We start from the raw sequence: 20,515 nt of genomic DNA on the forward strand, positions 1-20,515 counted from the left end.
TAGCCTGATGTCTCTGTTTCTCACACAAAGCTTTGGTATAATATATAGAGGGAACTCATTACTTTATGGGTGCTTTTTTGGATGAACTATTCCTTTAAGGGTGAGGGTATTAACAAAAATAGAAAAATACTGTAGCCAGAAATGCCGATACTTTGAGTGATGATGAGACAGAGCAGTGGTGTAGTTGTGAGAGTCATGGCCAAAGGGTTGAAAAATACACAGGGGCAGTAGTTTCATGCAAAAATATTTTGAGAATTTATTGTCTCAAATACAAGGCAACCATGTACAAAGTAACAAAAAAACAAGAATAAACCAAAAATAGAAAAAACAAACAAAATAAAGTAATTCAAAAATGGAGCTAATAATGGTTGTCTCTGTATATGCCTCTCAACAATAAAATACCAGAGGTCCAAAATCTACAGTTTAAACATGTTCACTCCAGACCCACAACCAACAACTAACCTACAATATCCAAACACAACCCTCTTATACCTTGGCGACCAGCACCAATCTACAACACATAGGAGACACAAAACTAACATAATGGCCATTACACAAATTAATAAAAAACCACACAATTCACATACAAAATACACAATAAACATAACTTAACATGACACTTAATTTTCCACATCACATATTATCAAAATTATTAGCAATATGCATGAGTAAACATAGTTGGCGTCCCCTTTCTTGTGGATGCCAATGGTTTGGTCTGGACCGTCGTTAGGAACGGTATAAATACGGCTGAAGTTTCCGCCCGGACCTCTTTTAATGACGGACCAACCTCAGAAACTCGACCACCATCAAGCACACAAAGAACATGGTAAGAAAAGAAAAATCACATTAGGCTAGCCAAATAAAAGACTTCAAATTTAACCATTTTACTTGTGTCTGTGTATTGATTTTACTTATAAGCATTTAACTAGTATAGAAAGGATGGATTTATCACCTGTAGTCTCTTACGTCCTTCACACACCCCCCTTTCTCCAGTTTCATGCGGGCAGGCGAGACAGAAAGTCTGCAGTCACATTGTCTCTACCTGGGACATAATGGATGGAAAATCGGTAGGGTTGGATAGACAGATACCAGCGGGTAATTCGGGCATTCGAATCCTTCATACGATCCATCCATTGTAGGGCTTTATGATCTGTCTCAAGGATGAACTCCCTGCCAAGTAAATAGTACTTTAGGGTATCGAGTGCCCATTTTACCGCCAAGCACTCCTTCTCGATGACTGAATATCGAACCTCCCTAGGAAATAACTTGCGACTTATGTAAGCGACTGGGTGACGGTTCTCTGGGGTCCCCTGGAGAAGAACAGCTCCAACTCCAATACCAGAGGCATCAGTTTGTAATATAAAAGTCTTATTAAAATCTGGGCAGTACAAAACTGGGTCATGACACAAAGCATGCTTAACATCCTGGAAAGCTTGCATTGTCTCCTCATTCCAACAGATATGGTTTGGGCAGTTCTTCCTAGTCAAATCTGTAAGCACAGCAGCTCTCTCAGAAAAATAAGGGACAAACCTCCTATACCAATTTGCCATTCCTAAAAAAAGATCTCACTTGCGACTTGGTTTGTGGAAGTGGACAGTTCTGTATTGCCTGGATCCTTTGAACTTGAGGTTTTATAACCCCATGGCCAATCACATACCCCAGATACTCAACCTCTGTTTTTGCAATAGCACACTTGGATGGATTGATGGTGAGCCCTGCTGCTTGAATTCGGTTAATAACAGTCTCTAGATGTCGCAGATGTTCCTCCCAGGTCGAACTGTAGACAACAATGTCATCTAAATAGGCAGATGTAAATTCATTTAAGCCAGTTAGTACCTGATCAATGAGGCGCTGAAATGTGGCTGCAGCCCCATGAAGGCCAAAGGGCATCTTTAAAAACTGATACAGCCCCCAAGGTGTTCGAAAGGCGGTCAACTCCCGAGCTCTGATACTCAACGGGACCTGCCAGTAGCCTTTAGATAGATCAATAGTTGTTAAATATTTGGCCTTACCCAGACGGTCAATAAGTTCATCAATTCTTGGAGTTGGGTAGGAATCAAATTTTGACACAGTGTTAAGATATCTAAAGTCTATACAAAACCTTAGGCTGCCATCTTTTTTGGGCACCAGCACCACCGGGCTACACCACTCACTTCTTGATGGTTCCACGATATCCATGGCCAGCATCTCATCCAACTCCTCCTTTAATGCAACTAGAAGGCGTTCAGGTATTCTATAACTCACCCGCTTTGGGGAGGCACCCTCTTTGAGTACAATATCATGCTCAACTAGATTTGTGTATCCTGGTCTTTTTTGAAAAACTTGAGGGTCACACAGCTTCTTGACTGCAGATTGCTGACTTGGAGAGAGGTGACCCAGAGACAGTACCGAAGGTGTTGAAACAGGCAAGTACTGGGCTTCAATTTCTTCCTCATCAGTTACCCTTTGGATTAACAGCATCTCTCTCTTTTCTTCAGATCTGGGAAACCACTCTTTAAGCAAATTAACATGCAATATCCACTTAGAATGCTTTCGTCCAGAAGTTTCTACCTCGTAGGTAGTGGGCCCAAGTTTTCTCAAAACCTTAAAAGGACCTTGCCATCTAGCTGTTAATTTACTTGAATCAGTAGGTAACATTACCAATACCCGAGTGCCAGGTTCAAAGCTCCTCAGTCTGGCCTTTTGATCATACCAGGTCTTTTGTTGTCTTTGCGCCTCTGCCATGTGTTTCTGGGCAAGATCACTCATGGTTTCCAGCTTCTCTCGCATCTGGATCACATAGTCAACAACATTAGTCGAATGGATATCATCATGCTTTCCTTCCCATATCTCCTTTAATAGTGTAAGTGGTCCTCTCACCTCTCTCCCATACAACAATTCAAAAGGAGAAAATCCTGTAGAGGTCTGAGGCACCTCTCTATATGCAAAGAGTAGATACGGGAGCCACTGGTCCCAGTCACTGTTCTTCTCAGAGGCAAATTTTCGGAGCATTTGTTTTAGAGTTTGATTAAACCGTTCAGTTAAGCCATCAGTTTGTGGATGGTAAGGAGTGGTCCTTAGTCCCTTTATGCCTAAAAGTTTATACACCTGCTTTAATAATTCAGACATAAAATTAGAACCTTGATCTGTAACCATGGCTTTAGGAAAGCCAACTCTAGAAAAGAGTTGAATGAGTGAACCAGCTACTACTCTAGCCTTGATGGTTTTAAGTGGGAAGACTTCAGGATATTTTGTGGCATAATCTGTGATGACCAGCATATAACGGTTTCCTGCCTTAGTCTTTTCTAGTGGCCCAACAATGTCCATACCTAGCTGTTCAAAGGGTACCCCTATAATAGGAAGTGGCTGAAGAGGGGCTCTAGGAGGACCTCTCAAAGAGGTTTGCTGACATTGTGGACAGGTTTTACAATACAAACTGATATCTTTCCTCATCCCAGGCCAATAGAAATAACGCTTTATGCGAGCGGTAGTTTTATGCTTTCCTAGATGCCCTGCCCAGGGCACAGAGTGGCCCAGCGAAAGCACAATTTCTCTACCCTCTTTGGGAATCACCACTTGGGACTCAGATCCCTGCCTACGACATAGAACATTATTTGCAAGAAAGAAAATTCCCTGACCACTTTTTGTCTCTACCTGGCCTGCCTGTTGCTGCTTCCTAACAAGATCATACAGAGGCCCGATAGCAACATCTAGTTTCTGCAGTTCCGCTAGGTTTTGGGGTACTTTGAAACCCAACGGATTCTCAGGGATGAATTCATCTTTACTCACAACTAAATGCCTAAATTTTTCACATTTCCTCTGACTTCTAGATTTACGAGTCTTTCCTGGCTCTACCTCAATGTCTGCCTCATAAAAGGGTAGAACACCCAGTAAATCTACATCCTTCTCAATACTCCCGGCCATACTACGAGTCACTACAGTATTACACTCCTGTATAGAGGGAAGGAGATCTAACAAAATGGGCAAATCCTGACCCAACACCATTGGATATGATAATTCATGTGAAAGGCCAACCTTCAACAAGTATGACTGCCCTTGTACGGTCACATACACATTAGCAGTAGGGTAGTGCTTTTCATCACCATGGACACATTTAACTATTACAGGTGATGCGTGGTCCCAAAGATTAAGTGGTACTAATTCTGCCTTAACCAGCGTCTGCATACTTCCTGTATCTACTAAGGCACTAACTGCCTGGCCATTTAACAAAATGGTTGTATAATGCAACAGACTCTGTCCTACTCTAGCAGGAGCTTCTGGTCTAGGCACACTACACATATTTGCATGTGTGGAGGGGTTATTGGGGCACTTGGGCTTAGTGTGTCCTTCCTGACCGCACTGATAACATATGATAACTTTGGCATTGTGCCCTAAGCTCTCACTTACAGGACCACCCTTCGCACCCACAAACTTACCTCCTGTACTACTTGACTTCATTGGAGAGAAAGACATTTTCCCTGGTCTTCTGGGATCTTTAGATGCTTTCCACTGATTATAAGACCATGGTTGACCTCGTCGACGAGCAGCCACAAACACATCAGCAAGTTCTGCAGCTTTTGCAGCGGTACAAGGGTCATGCTCCTTTATCCATACTTGAAGCTCTGGGGCCAACATTCGAAGATACTGCTCCAAGATAATGACCTCAGCGACTTCAGCCTTGCTCCTCTGTTCTGGCTGCACCCATTTGCTGAAAGTGTCTTTAAGGCGTACATAAAGTTCTTTAGGGGTCTCGTCAGGAGCTACATCTGCGGATCGAAACCTCAAACGATATGTCTCTGGGTTAATGTCATACTTTTTCAAGACTGCAGCTTTTACACTCTCGAAATCAAGAGATTCATTTATGTCCATATTCACATAAGCACTACGGGCCTTGCCCGTTAAAAGTGGCACTAACCTGACAGCCCAATCAGTCATCGGCCAACGGCATGCCCTGGCTATGCGTTCGAAAGTAGTAAGGAAATGTTCCACATCATCATCCTCCTTAAGTGGCTGCATTCGTGGTTCTGCCATGGGCCCCAGCTGCCCTGTTCCTTGCCCAATAGGCCCATCTGATGGAGATCCCTGATGAACACCACTTTGTGCACCTACTGGAGTAAATGAAGTACCAGAGAGGGGAATAGGTATGGGTGTAGCCCTCGCATGGACCTCTTCTTGAAGTAAAGTAAACTGATGCTGGAGAGCCCTCCATCGTGTCTCCTGTCGAGTTGCTTCCTGATCCATACGCTTATCCCTTTCCTGTTGCATTTGCATATGTGTCCGAAACATCTGTTGTAACTCCTCCATTGCAACCCCTTGCGAGCTTCTTAAAGCCGATAGATTCTCAGAATCCTCACCTCCTGTAGCCGTAACTATGGCTGGTATCTCATCCAGCTTTACTGCTTTCTTCGGTCCCATTTCAGACTGTGGTAAAATATTAGCTACTACTGCCCCTTACTGGCAATCCCACCGCTGCCACCAATTGTGAGAGTCATGGCCAAAGGGTTGAAAAATACACAGGGGCAGTAGTTTCATGCAAAAATATTTTGAGAATTTATTGTCTCAAATACAAGGCAACCATGTACAAAGTAACAAAAAAACAAGAATAAACCAAAACTAGAAAAAACAAACAAAATAAAGTAATTCAAAAATGGAGCTAATAATGGTTGTCTCTGTATATGCCTCTCAACAATAAAATACCAGAGGTCCAAAATCTACAGTTTAAACATGTTCACTCCAGACCCACAACCAACAACTAACCTACAATATCCAAACACAACCCTCTTATACCTTGGCGACCAGCACCAATCTACAACACATAGGAGACACAAAACTAACATAATGGCCATTACACAAATTAATAAAAAACCACACAATTCACATACAAAATACACAATAAACATAACTTAACATGACACTTAATTTTCCACATCACATATTATCAAAATTATTAGCAATATGCATGAGTAAACATAGTTGGCGTCCCCTTTCTTGTGGATGCCAATGGTTTGGTCTGGACCGTCGTTAGGAACGGTATAAATACGGCTGAAGTTTCCGCCCGGACCTCTTTTAATGACGGACCAACCTCAGAAACTCGACCACCATCAAGCACACAAAGAACATGGTAAGAAAAGAAAAATCACATTAGGCTAGCCAAATAAAAGACTTCAAATTTAACCATTTTACTTGTGTCTGTGTATTGATTTTACTTATAAGCATTTAACTAGTATAGAAAGGATGGATTTATCACCTGTAGTCTCTTACGTCCTTCACAGTAGTCCACGTGATACGCAGGTATACGTCGTATACCCATCATAAAAGGTCATGGATTTCCGTATATCCACTTAAAATAGCGTGAGGATGCGTAAAATCATCTATTTGCAACACATTTCACACTTTCATTCATAAATTTAGATGTGAAGCACTGACCATTAGCATGCTTCACTTGCTACATATTATACTTATATACAGTATATTTGGTGTGTTGACTTCACGCCGAACTTCGCGATCCCATCGCTGTATGAAATCAAATGACCTCGGCGCTGCGAAAGTCACTGGAGAGCAGACTGGTTTGGCACCAGAAGAACCGACAGGTGAATGACATCAAAGTACCGATTCGAGAAATGACACAGAGAGATCTGCTTTGAATTGCTCTCGCGGTACTTTAACATCACCAAGTGATCTGCGTACTGTAGTCCCAAATGAAGTCAAACATGCACATACGACACTGTAAACAGTGAACTATAAATGAGTGGAGCAGCGCAGGAACATAAAATCCGGAGAGTTAACAACACACTAAATGACATTTGAATCATCAGTCCAGTTCATTACTTTTAGTGTTGGGGGTAACGCATTACAAGCAACGTGCATTACGTAATAATATTACTTTTCTGAAGTAACGAGTAAAGTAACGCATTACTTTATAAAATGTACACATTTATATTTGAGTTACTTTTTTTTAAAGTACTGAATTAAACTGAACGTATTAACATAGAATTACACACTTTATGGGTGAACAGTTTGAAATGGAGATGGCAGACCAGGGCTGCGTTTCCCAACAACGTTGTCTCTTAGCGCGCTACGAAGACTCTTAAGTTAAACCTTAACTACAGGTTTACCTTTTCTAGGCGTGTTTCCCGAACTGTACCTTAGCGGGTTTCTTAAGGTATACTTTCTTACGTACGACGTTACTGTGCTGTCCATGGCGATGGTGCTGAATAGGTTGATATCGATTGCTCGACAATCAATTGTTCACTTTATGTAATAGGTACTTCGCTGCGTTATCAGAGAGCGGTGTTATTTATTAAAGAAACATTTCAGAAATAGTTCAAGTTACATTTATTAGGAATATCTGGTAAAAATATTTCAAATGGCAAACAACTAAATATAAACCTTGTATATTTTATTTTATATCAAACCCATGCAAAACTCGCAACTTCATGTCCAAAAGTATAATGCATAAACTGCTCCAATGCATCCATTATTCCTTCACTTTAAAGGATAATTTATATTAGGGGTTCCCAATAAATGCGTTGCACAGGGAAATAAGGTGGGTGGTGCAAGTCACCTGGCTTGGCATTACACTGAAAATATAGAAAAACAAATTGTTGTTCATTAGTTCACGCGTTTATGTGTTTGGACACTGCGCATGCAGCGCGTTTACAATGCGGATAACGCTTAATGGACGCATTTCTGGAGCCGCGCCTGTCTGTTAACCTTAATATAACATAAAATATATATTATATGATATATAAATATATAGTATGATTGTTTTAGGTTTAAGCTTTGATTAGTTTTAATGTGGAAAATTTGTTGACCTTATACAAGCAATTATCAAGTGGAGCATTTTCTTTTTAATGTTTATAATGGCATGCAGTTGCCTCAAAGTTATAAAACATTAAAAAAACTTCGATGCAAAGTCGAATTAACATCAATAATAATATTTAGGAAAATCAACAATTATGATTTCGTGATGAATGTGCTCCCGTGTGGCATGCAATTTTTTTAACTTGATTTGTTTTATTTGCAGCTAAAATAGCCGGTAAACTAAAGATTTAACGGATATGAAATGCACAAATAAAATAGTAAGATTCGCTGTATAGCTGCCTGCCATAGTTTCACCAACTCCTCCACCCAAAATCTTTTTTTAATAGTTTCTTTAGCCTGTAATAATAGTTCACAGCTGATGTTCCTTTGGAAAAAAATATAAAAAATCTAACAACCATCAGTGTAATAATTTCTAATTATGTGAATGTTTTATTCTTTAAATAAATAAAAAATGCCTAATTTAACACGGAGTGTACTTCAACTTTTTTTTAAACAGATATTTAGTTATATAGACTGCAATCTACACAAGGTTTTATCACAGTCATGGCCCCTAGCGGAGTCAAGTGGGATAAGGTAAAGCTAAGAGTGCTCCAGACCAACCTTCCGAACGAACGACTTACAGAAGAGATACGTAACTAAGAACGTTTCGGGAAACACGTATTAACGATAAGGTACAGCTTAAGGTACAACTTAAGAACGACGTAGAGCTAAGAAGGTTTCAGGGAACTCAGCCCAGAGCTTGACATTTTTGCGATGGAAATGCTATTTCTGAATGCAGAACTTCTCAGTCATAAAAACACCTGCAAAGTAAGAAAAAGTAACGCAAAAGTAACGTAAACATTACTTTTCATTAAAAGTAACTAAGAAACGCAATTAGTTACTTTTTTGGGGAGTAACTTAATATTGTAATGCATTACTTTTAAAAGTAATATTCCCCAACATTATTACTTTATCTGGAGGTAAGGGTCAACATGCACTAAAATAAGCCTGATGTTTTTTTTTTATATAATCCACTAGCTGCTGTCAGTTCAGCATGGTTGCTTGTGCTTCACAGTGTTAAACTTCCCTTCTGTGTTCATTTATATATCTAGATTCAAGATTTGAATGTATAGGATCTTAATCTTCTGTGAGGTTACTCATGTCTGTTGATGTTCAGCCAGACCCCCAAATTAAAGATAATGCTCTCCACTTTGATTTTGGTGTCTAATATTAGGCTACATGATAATCTTGTAATAGTATTTAAATAAAAGCCTATTTTCATTCAGTGACTGCTTGTATTATATGCAAAAAAGAAGCTTTTGATCAACGACTATGCAAATGATAGTTCATTCATGGTCATCAGAATGCGTATTAAAGGTGCAGTGTGTAAATTTTAGCGGCATCTAGTGGTGAGGTTGCAAATTGCAACCAACAGCTCAGTTAACAGCTCACCCCTTGCTTTTGAAATGCATAGAGAAGCTACGGTAGCCGACACAGGACAAACATGTCATTGTTGGAGACAACTTAATAAAAAAGTTTGTCCGTTAAGAGCTTCTGTAGAAACATGGCGGCACAAAATGATGACTTCCATGTAAGGGGACCCTCGGTGTATGTAGATAAAAACATCTCATTATAAGGTAATAAAAACAATGGTTCATTATGAAAGGTTTTTATACACCACTGATAATATAGTTTTGTATAATATTTTGCATTTCTGTCCTTTTAAAAATTACAACACTGCACCTTTAATTAAAAACATTTACACCACTGTATTGGTAACGCTAGCTATCAATAGTTGTCAGATAATAGCTATTCAAAGAGTGGATGATTTTCTCCTTTCAGCCTTGAGTTAGATGTTGATTAAACCTAAACCAGTCTAAAAATCAGTCCAGTTTATTCAGCTGTAAATGCCATTGGTTGTTAAAGTCTTTTCTTGCTTATAATAAAGTGACATGATGATAACACATTCAGTTTATGAGTACACTTTCAGAATGCTCTTATTTAAGGATGCATACTTTATGCATTTGTGAGCATATTAGTGCTTATGAGGTGTCGCGCCGGGACGAGTGAGCATGAGGGAAAAATCACAGTATACTCACTACAAAATCTAGACAACACCACTGAGAGTTATCTATAGTATATGTGTGAAGGTGCAAGGACAGACCTACTGTTCTCTTAAATACCTGCAAACTGATCAGAAGGTTTAAATATACTCTGAGCTTCAGTCTTATTGGACAACAGCACTCAGGCTTTCCAGGACGCACAGGCATGAAAAACAGCTGTCAACAGAGTATTGTACAAAAACAGCTTGTGGACACCTGCCAAGACTCAGCAGGTAACATGCATTCTGTTTGGCCAGGATAAAAAACACAGCAGTCCCAAGCCAAGAAGCTGTGCTTCACTTTTACCTGATGTTCCCAATTCTGCCTGTAAATCTTAACATCATGCATCTTCAAACTTTTTGTGATTTGCAAAAGATGCACAGTTGTTGGTAACCCTTGTCAAGGATGGAGAAAAAAAAACCCTACGGTGACAATTGCATCCCGCTTAAGAGATAATCATTTTTTCTAGCCATGAGACAGGAGGATGCCCTTGTAAGAAGCTTTTTCACTGTGAATGTCTCATCTATTTAAATCTCAGCAGAAATCCCTTTGATTATAACAGCCTGATATTAAGGTGCTCATGACTCCCAAACATCACATCTCCGCACACAGATGCTGTTATCTCTGCTTCATCCGGCGTCCTGCCAGAACCAATCACCTCGCAATATCCTGTTCCCTTCGGTATTTTAATGTGGATGCTATAATACATTACAGTTGATAGGCCTGGATGTACATATTATCTGTCTATTTTGTTACTTTCTCTTTGACAACATTTATCAAATTAAAATTGTACACTGTCAGAAACAAACGGTCCCTAGCTGTTACCGGAGTGGTAATCTTTGCATGTCTGTACCTCAGAGATACATATTGATACCAAATGTATGCATATCTGTAACTTAATGACACATATTAAGACCTTTTTAAAGGGTACTGCCCAAGTGACTGCATAAGACCATTTTTTAACAAATTTTCTGACAGTGTAATGTAGGGTTTCTATATGTTTTTAGCTAAAGTATAGGACAATCCTGTTCAGTTGTTGGGTTCAAAGACAAGGTATGGTAATGCAGCCTGGTTTCACTATTAATATGTTGTATTAATAATATGTAACTTTTTTGTACGTTTCAATAGATGCTTAAGCGTATAATGTAGACATATTTGCAACATTTAATCGTAGCATTATTTTGTTTTTATAGCTACAAAACGTAAAACATTTACAAATCTTCCATACCTTTAATATGGAGCGTTTTTGCGGACAATATTAAAAAAGAATTGCAAATTGTATTTGCAATTGCGTTTCCTACCTGTGGGTGTAAAAACAGTGACTTAATTCAAACGCAAATGCAAACTGTTTGCATTTCCGTTTACGCGAACGTACAATATATGTCAAATTTCAAATGTAAATTAAAAAAAAGTCCATTCGCAATTGAATTTCCTATGTCTTTCGAGTTATAATTTGCTATTTCACTTCCTCTAGCGTCGCGTACGGGTCTTGCCAAAACTCAAATGAAATTGCAATCCTCTTTGCATTTGCGTTTCCAATGCCTTTACATAAACTTGTCAATCAACTTGTTGGGGTTATAGTATAGGGCGTGTTTGTATTTGGAAGCGACGTCACTCAAAGTCGACCACAATTCACTGCGCTTAAACGGCCACAAGGGGGAGCACAGGAAAAGCTAAAATGATAACGCAGAAAAAATGTTATACATTAAATTAAATTATATATTACCTCAGTTACAAATATAACTTTACAAACGTAAACAGGATTGCTACTTTGTGATCTGACTTCGGACAGTGCGAGAGAGACCGCGATGCAGCTGATTATATTTTAAACGTAAGGGATAGTTTGTCTCAGCTCACTTGAAACACCTAAAATTTAAATACGTAAATGATTACTACTTTGTGTTTGTACTTCGGGCAGATACAAACAACCTGATCTCACCTAAATTTGTGTTATAGTCACGGAAAATGTGATCACTTTTTACAGAATTCAACTTTTTTCGTGAAGGGACCACGGATGTTTTTTGTTTCGTGTCACTACCACGAATTTCTCGTGTCATTTTATGTATTGTTTTCTCATTTGTTTTTTCCCTATTTTCTTACCATTGTCGCTTGGGGTTAGAATCTTTTTTACTTTTTTAAGAAGAATTTTTAGACATCCAAACCCAAACTCTTACCCCAGGCGAGAATAGTTTTTAAAGCGGAAGAAAAACATGTAGAAATCAACCCATAGAAGTACATCCTAACCCAAACCCCAAATCTAACCCTAACCCCAAGAAACAATGATTTGAAAATAGGAAAAAATAATGAGAAAACAATACATAAAATGACATTACAATTAAAAAAAATTCTGTAACTATAACGTGGATTTTCATGAGATCATGTTGATATGAGAGCGTGTGCATGTGTGCGGGAAAGAAAGAAAGCAGCTGCTTATTATGCGCTGATTTTATAACTCAAAACAAAATGACAGAAATGGAATGCCGCACACTAATCGATCTACCTCGATTATCTTGCTTTTGCAATCGAAATGTGCAGAAATTGAAAATCGATTAATTGCCCAGCCCTAAAAGAGATGAAATTTTGTTGTTTGGTTAAAATGAGTTCAAATGAACGGGGGTCAGTACATAATAACAAAATTATTGTTATTTCATTCAAAGCTACATAAGTTAGTATGCAGTATTATATTTAGTTTAATACGCATCAAACAGAAACATTAAAAATGTCAACATTTGAAATGTTTTAAATGTAAGAGATGACCCCAAATTTACAGCTCTTTTTTTCTTTCAGTTCTACTTCATATCCATGAATCTGAGCTTCATTTAACCCCAGCATCTGTCTTTGGCCTTGGGATGGTTTTGTTAGTTTGTCCTCTCTCGTTTATCATTCACATTAGCAGTCTACACTACGAACACAGCTTACAGACAACATACAGACGAACCCATTCAGACCCAAACAAGAACAGTAAGAGACAGAAAATTGGATTGCAAAATAAAGGCATGTAGCCATTTAATACCATTCAAGCTTCTTATCAGGGGTAGAAAGCCGTTGGTGGGACTCATCACTGGTGACTGCAAGCGACTCTCAGCACAGACTCTTGCCTATTTTCGTGAAGCACACTTCAGTGTAATTGCCTTCCAACTGGGGCTATATTTTGTTGCTGAGAAAATTGGAGCACATAGCAACCTTCTGCTGGTGCCGAGAGGTTTTCATTTCCCTCTAAACAAAAAAGTAAGAGAGAGTGACAAGCTTTAGGATGTAAATACCAGCTCTGAAGAGCCTCCTGCCATTTTCATGAAGAGAAGATATTGAAAGTGCAGCGATTTGCCCCGTTTCAAATCTCAGGAGCGATTAATGTGTTTCACAGAATCTGTAAAAGTCAAGGACAGGCGAGCATCTCCTTTCTATTGAATGTGTGTAGCTCGGTTAATAGAGCATGGCGATAGACACAATGAGAATCCCATGTTGCAGAACACATTTATTTTGGATGATAATGATATTTCTTTATATCATAAGTTTAGATTAGCTAGTGATGTGTTTTTTAGATACAGTAAGTGTCCTGCCGTAAACATCGTCGCCATTTTGATTAGAAAGTATCTGCAAGGAATATACATTAAATGAAATGTGTTATTTCTAATGGATTTCTGATTAAACCCCTCTTAAAGCATCTGGGGAGTTTTGAACTTTTGTCACCTGGCAGTCAACTTTGTTATTTTAAACCATCTTAAGACCAGCAAACATGATCTGGTTGATTTGAGCGTTTTATACACTGTCAGATAAAATGGTGCCAAGCTGTCAATAGTGTGGTACTAAGGTCCTAATATGTACATATGGTACCCAAATGCACCTTTGAGGTACTAATATGCATGCTTTGGTACGTACGTGTACATGCCTGTCAACTTTGGGATTTAAAAATAAGAGAAATTTACCAACATTAACCCCCATTTCGTGGCCCACTTAGACAGGTATGTTCTACCTCATGACCCACCAAATATTTTTATAGAAATATGCAGAAAAAAGGCATTTAGAAAGTAGTTTATCTTTTCAATGTATAAATTAAGTGTAAGTTTAATTGCAATCACATACCTGACATCAAAGCCATTGTCATTAATAGGATAAAACTGTTATTGAGTCATTCACTACAACCACCAAGTGACTTTGCGCAACCACTAGATCAGTGATTCACAACCAGTGGGCAGCGGCCCACTAGTGGTCCCTGGAGCGCCATCTGGTGGGCCGCGTAGGCAGTGGTAGATTACTGACAGATTATTTTTATAAATCTTGTTATATGAGTTTATATGATTTAAAAACGCTCATTTAAGATGCATGATCTAAAAGCCCATTTCTTTTTGAATATTGCAACAGCAATCACGTCACATCTGATTCAGATGCAGTAACACTATGTGTGGGGGTCGCAAACAGCACATCCGCGTTGTGCCACATTAAAAAGTCGAACACACTGGTGGGATCTACAATAGCTGTCCGTGGCGCTCCGCTATGACTCCGGTGTGCGATACCCTGAAAGGAAGCAAAAACCTCACCCATAAACGCACACACTTTCCCCTACTGTAGCGCCACTTTTTGCTGTGCATTTGGCATCACTTTTTGAGTTTCGGGGTTTCCCTGTAGCGCCACATTTTGCCGTGCATTTGGCATCACTTTCTGAGTCTTGTGGTTTCCCTGTAGCGCCACATTTTGCCGTGCATTTGGCATCACTTTCTGAGTCTTGTGGTTTCCCTGTAGCGCCACTTTTTGCCATGCTTTTGGCATCACTTTTTGAGTCTTGTGGTTTCCCTGTAGCGCCACTTTTTGCCGTGCATTTGGCATCACTTTTTGAGTCTTGTGGTTTCCCTGTAGCGCCACTTTTTGCCGTGCATTTGGCATCACTTTTTGTGTTTTGTGGTTTCCCTGTAGCGCCACTTTTTGCCGTGCATTTGGCATCACTTTTTGAGTCTCGGGGTTTCCCTGTAGCGCCACTTTTTGCCATGCTTTTGGCATCACTTTTTGAGTCTTGTGGTTTCCCTGTAGCGCCACTTTTTGCCATGCTTTTGGCATCACTTTTTGAGTCTTGTGGTTTCCCTGTAGCGCCACTTTTTGGCGTGCATTTGGCATCACTTTTTGAGTCTTGTGGTTTCCCTGTAGCGGCACTTTTTGCCGTGCATTTGGCATCACTTTTTGAGTCTTGTGGTTTCCCTGTAGCGCCACTTTTTGCCGTGCATTTGGCATCACTTTTTGTGTTTTGTGGTTTCCCTGTAGCGCCACTTTTTGCCGTGCATTTGGCATCACTTTTTGAGTCTTGTGGTTTCCCTGTAGCGCCATTTTTTGCCGTGCATTTGGCATCACTTTTTGTGTTTTGTGGTTTCCCTGTAGCGCCACTTTTTGCAGTGCATTTGGCATCACTTTTTGAGTCTTGTGGTTTCCCTGTAGCGCCACTTTTTGCTGTGCATTTGGCATCACTTTTTGAGTCTTGTGGTTTCCCTGTAGCGCCACTTTTTGCCGTGCATTTGGCATCACTTTTTGAGTCTTGTGGTTTCCCTGTAGCGCCACTTTTTGCCGTGCATTTGGCATCACTTTTTGAGTCTTGTGGTTTCCCTGTAGCGCCACTTTTTGCCGTGCATTTGGCATCACTTTTTGTGTTTTGTGGTTTCCCTGTAGCGCCACTTTTTGCCGTGCATTTGGCATCACTTTTTGAGTCTCGGGGTTTCCCTGTAGCGCCACTTTTTGCAGTGCATTTGGCATCACTTTTTGAGTCTTGTGGTTTCCCTGTAGCGCCACTTTTTGCCATGCTTTTGGCATCACTTTTTGAGTCTTGTGGTTTCCCTGTAGCGCCACTTTTTGGCGTGCATTTGGCATCACTTTTTGAGTCGTGTGGTTTCCCTGTAGCGGCACTTTTTGCCGTGCATTTGGCATCACTTTTTGAGTCTTGTGGTTTCCCTGTAGCGCCACTTTTTGCCGTGCATTTGGCATCACTTTTTGTGTTTTGTGGTTTCCCTGTAGCGCCACTTTTTGCCGTGCATTTGGCATCACTTTTTGAGTCTTGTGGTTTCCCTGTAGCGCCATTTTTTGCCGTGCGCGTGGCATCACTTTTTGTGTTTTGTGGTTTCCCTGTAGCGCCACTTTTTGCCGTGCATTTGGCATCACTTTTTGAGTCTTGTGGTTTCCCTGTAGCGCCATTTTTTGCCGTGGATTTGGAATCACTTTTTGAGTCTCGGGGTTTCCCTGTAGCGCCACTTTTTGCCATGCATTTGGCATCACTTTTTGTGTTTTGTGGTTTCCCTGTAGCGCCACTTTTTTGCCATGCATTTGGCATCACTTTTTGTGTTTTGTGGTTTCCCTGTAGCGGCACTTTTTGCCGTGCATTTGGCATTACTTTTTGTGTTTTTTGGTTTCCCTGTAGCGCCACTTTTTGCCGTGCATTTGGCATCACTTTTTGAGTCTTGTGGTTTCCCTGTAGCGCCACTTTTTGCCGTGCATTTGGCATCACTTTTTGTGTTTTGTGGTTTCCCTGTAGCGCCACTTTTTGCCGTGCATTTGGCATCACTTTTTGAGTCTTGTGGTTTCCCTGTAGCGCCACTTTTTGCAGTGCATTTGGCATCACTTTTTGAGTCTTGTGGTTTCCCTGTAGCGCCACTTTTTGCCGTGCATTTGGCATCACTTTTTGAGTCTTGTGGTTTCCCTGTAGCGCCACTTTTTGCCGTGCATTTGGCATCACTTTTTGAGTCTTGTGGTTTCCCTGTAGCGCCACTTTTTGCCATGCATTTGGCATCACTTTTTGAGTCCTTTCAGAGTCTTGTGGTTTCCCTGTAGCTCCACTTTTTGCCATGCATTTGGCATCACTTTCTGAGTCTTGTGGTTTCCCTGTAGCGCCACTTTTTGCCATGCATTTGGCATCACTTTTTGAGTCTTGTGGTTTCCCTGTAGCGCCACTTTTTGCCGTGCATTTGGCATCACTTTTTGAGTCTTGTGGTTTCCCTGTAGCGCCACTTTTTGCCATGCATTTGGCATCACTTTCTGAGTCTTGTGGTTTCCCTGTAGCGCCACTTTTTGCCGTGCATTTGGCATCACTTTTTGAGTCTTGTGGTTTCCCTGTAGCGCCACTTTTTGCCGTGCATTTGGCATCACTTTTTGAGTCTTGTGGTTTCCCTGTAGCGCCACTTTTTGCCGTGCATTTGGCATCACTTTTTGAGTCTTGTGGTTTCCCTGTAGCGCCACTTTTTGCCGTGCATTTGGCATCACTTTTGGAGTCTTGTGGTTTCCCTGTAGCGCCACTTTTTGCCATGCATTTGGCATCACTTTTTGAGTCCTTTCAGAGTCTTGTGGTTTCCCTGTAGCGCCACTTTTTGCCATGCATTTGGCATCACTTTTTCAGTCTTGTGGTTTCCCTGTAGCGCCACTTTTTGCCATGCATTTGGCATCAGTTTTTGAGTCTTGTGGTTTCCCTGTAGCGCCACTTTTTGCCGTGCATTTGGCATCACTTTTTGAGTCTTGTGGTTTCCCTGTAGCGCCACTTTTTGCCGTGCATTTGGCATCACTTTTTGAGTCTTGTGGTTTCCCTGTAGCGCCACTTTTTGCCGTGCATTTGGCATCACTTTTTGAGTCTTGTGGTTTCCCTGTAGCGCCACTTTTTGCCGTGCATTTGGCATCACTTTTTGAGTCTTGTGGTTTCCCTGTAGCGCCACTTTTTGCCGTGCATTTGGCATCACTTTTTGAGTCTCAGGGTTTCCTTTTAGCGCCACTTTTTGCTATGCATTTCGCATCACATTTTGAGTCTCTGTGTTTCCCTGTAGCGCCACTTTTTGACATGCAAGATACTTTCAGTTGTTTAGCTTATGCATCAAATAAAGACATTTTAATTCACTGCATGTGTACAAGTAGACATCATTTTTAATACAGCCGCCGAAAAAAATCTATAGACCACTTCAGTTTTGCCTTTTATAATCAACATGTAGCATATTGTTATGATTTCAGTCCAGTGTCTGTTGACTTCAAACAGCGAACCTCAGGAGGGACGAAGTCACAACAGCAATGTAAAGACTGTGAGCATGAAAGGACACATGAAAGATGATTACAAATCAGGATTATTCCATAAAATATTCACTTCTGAATTCTTTATAAATTTTGTCTTAATTTTTTATGTGGCTGTATATTTTACCTTTAAAGGTTGGTTACTACCCTAGAGTACCAATAAAGATACTTAAAGAAGCATAAAAGTCCACCATTACATCTCCACTTAAAATATTTTTTTCTGCTCAAAATGACACCTACGGTGTATCTTTAGTGACTTTAGTGAGGTGAAAAGCATTGAACCAATACAGAGTTTTTCTGTTATTCTGCGTTGATAGTATCATGTTTAGAAAGGTGGTCCTCAGAATGTTTTAAACAGTCATTGGTGGGCCGTAATTTGCAAAAGGTTGAGAACCCCTCATCCCAATCCACAGTTTTAAAACCCCTGGATACCTTTTTTCATTTGTTGTGTGGCTCTTCTGAATCTACAAAGGACTTGTAATATGCATAGGTCACAGATGTTGCAATCCTTAACACCTTCTAAGAAGTGTATTTGTAAGCTTAACCAGTGTGTTTGATTCCAAATATGCGTGTACTCGAGTGGGAGAACGTGTCCACTGAGTGCACGTGTCGGTGGGCATGCTGCATTTTGTTAAACTTTGCACACGGCTCGGCATCCTCCTACCTCGGGATGCACTTCTTCTTCTTATTATTTTATTGCCGGGTGTCATTTGAGTGAGATGTTACAGCTGCTCCTGCCTGCTTTTCTGGTGGCAAATGTAGAAAATATCAAATACGCCCACTGGGATTGTTTCTTATTAAAAATACAGGAAAAATACAGGAAAATATTTAAACGGGATGATAGCGGGATAGAATGCTAAAATATGAAAGAATCCCAGGAAAATTAACGGGTGGTTTGCAGTGGCGGCCTGTAGGGCTGTCACAATTATTAAATAATCGTCTCATCGCGATTGTTTGACCTCATCGTGATGATTTCAGATCACCGCGATGATTGCACATCTCTCTTAAAAACACAAGGGGGAGCTGCAGCACCTGTATAAACGAGACCATATCAGATTACTTTTAAATATGTTATGTGTATTAATATTTACTGCCAGGTAAACCTTCAAAAGATTTAATTTAAATAATTACAACAATATGTGAAAATAATTTCATAAACAAAGAAAAAAATGTATGAGAAATAAATGTCAAAGTAATAAAATAGGCAATTAAACAGCATAATCATCAAAGCCCTAAAACAGGTAATTAATTGGCATAATAGTCACAATTTATTAGTCAATTAACTATCAGCCAAATTTCATAATCGTGACAGCCCTAGCGACCAGTGACTTCTTTTTTGAGGGTGCGCGATAAAAGCTTATCACGACATGTATGTAGCATGTCATGTGTGTGGTTCGTCATTTCAAAATATGTGTACTTATGTGCATCACGTGTCATGTCAAAATATGTGCCTGCTTCAGACGCTTAGGAGTTTATTATAAAACAGATACTCGCGGTTGGCAGATACTCGCTTAATCTCATGTGTAATCAGAGTTTAGTGTTAAGTGAGTGTCTTGTGAGCATTTCGTGAACGTGAGCATCTCTTTTATCATAAACCCTTTTGACACGTGTGCAGCAGCCACGTGTTTTGACAAGACGCATGATGCACATGGTTAACAAACACATATTTTGAAATGACGAGCAATGCACATGACACTCCAAACACATATTTTAAATTTGCACCCCTTGGAAGAGAAGTTTAGCTAACATTTTAAACTTATTTTCTGACCCACTTTTCGAAGTTTCTTTAGTTGTTATAAAGCAGCTGAGCTCTGATTCAAAGCTTAGATCATAAACATGTAAAACAACACTACCCAGTGAATGAAGTCGTTCTGTATGTCTGGTTGGAGATGATTAAACATTTTGCAGAAAGTTGCAAGTGTTTCATCTACTTGCTAGTCATTTACTGGGTAAGAGAAGAGAAACTGATTGATGATTTGTTGTGAGAATAAGTGTGACCTCTTTCACTTCAGCCAGCCGTTAGAAGCAAACTTTAATTTATAGCCAGTAAACATTTCTTCTGGCATTTCAGTCGCTTTAATTATCTGAGATTAGAAGGCTTCACGGTGTCTTCTGATGCTGGTTTATAAGTAACACACCAAGAGGTCGTCATCAGGGGTCCAACTTAAATAAGACTCTATGCAGGGAGCTTTAAAGCAAAAACAAACATTGAGAAAAGCTACTTATAAAGTGTAAAGGCCACGTCATAGATGTTTCATCTTTTAAGCAGACTGGTTATTTCTAGTCTTAAGATATGAAGTTTTTTCGGTCCTCTTGCACCTGCTGATACAGTAGACATCAGCAACATGTGCGCCATGTGCTTGAAAAAGCTATTTTTTCTATTGACAACTATCCTACATGTCCAGATTTTGGAGGTTAATAAGGTGAAATGCATTCATCTGCTGTTGAGATGACTAGCAATGCTACTAGCTTGCTTTTGTCGATTTTGTAGACCTCCTTTCTGATAACATTTACAAACTGGTCTCGGACTAAATCGAGCAGCCCGTAAAGTGTGTTTTATAACGTCAGCTACATTTTTATTGCAATACTTCTCAGTCCCATCATAATTC

General features: G+C 40.0%; 2 protein-coding genes across 2 annotated transcripts in view; one reads left to right on the forward strand and one right to left on the reverse strand.

The window, feature by feature from the left end:
• The window catches only part of LOC129416087 (zinc finger matrin-type protein 4), a 117,986-nt gene that overhangs the window by 60,306 nt on the left and 37,165 nt on the right, over nucleotides 1-20,515 (forward strand). The gene's annotated exons all lie outside the window — the stretch shown is intronic.
• Nucleotides 232-5,394, reverse strand: LOC141368836 (uncharacterized). The gene is made up of 2 exons (XM_073873624.1): nucleotides 953-5,394; nucleotides 232-795 (listed from the first exon to the last, which is right to left on the reverse strand). Exon 1 carries the CDS (start codon nucleotides 5,392-5,394, stop codon nucleotides 1,534-1,536), a length of 3,861 nt encoding a protein of 1,286 aa, XP_073729725.1. The 3' UTR covers nucleotides 232-795; nucleotides 953-1,533.

The sequence above is a fragment of the Misgurnus anguillicaudatus genome, chromosome 11 (genome assembly GCF_027580225.2).
Source record: "Misgurnus anguillicaudatus chromosome 11, ASM2758022v2, whole genome shotgun sequence".
NCBI classification, from domain to species: domain Eukaryota; kingdom Metazoa; phylum Chordata; class Actinopteri; order Cypriniformes; family Cobitidae; genus Misgurnus; species Misgurnus anguillicaudatus.

Coding starts and splice junctions, on each gene's coding strand:
- LOC141368836 (XM_073873624.1), bottom strand. CDS start 5,394: ATGGGACCGAAGAAAGCAGTAAAGCTGGATGAGATACCAGCCATAGTT.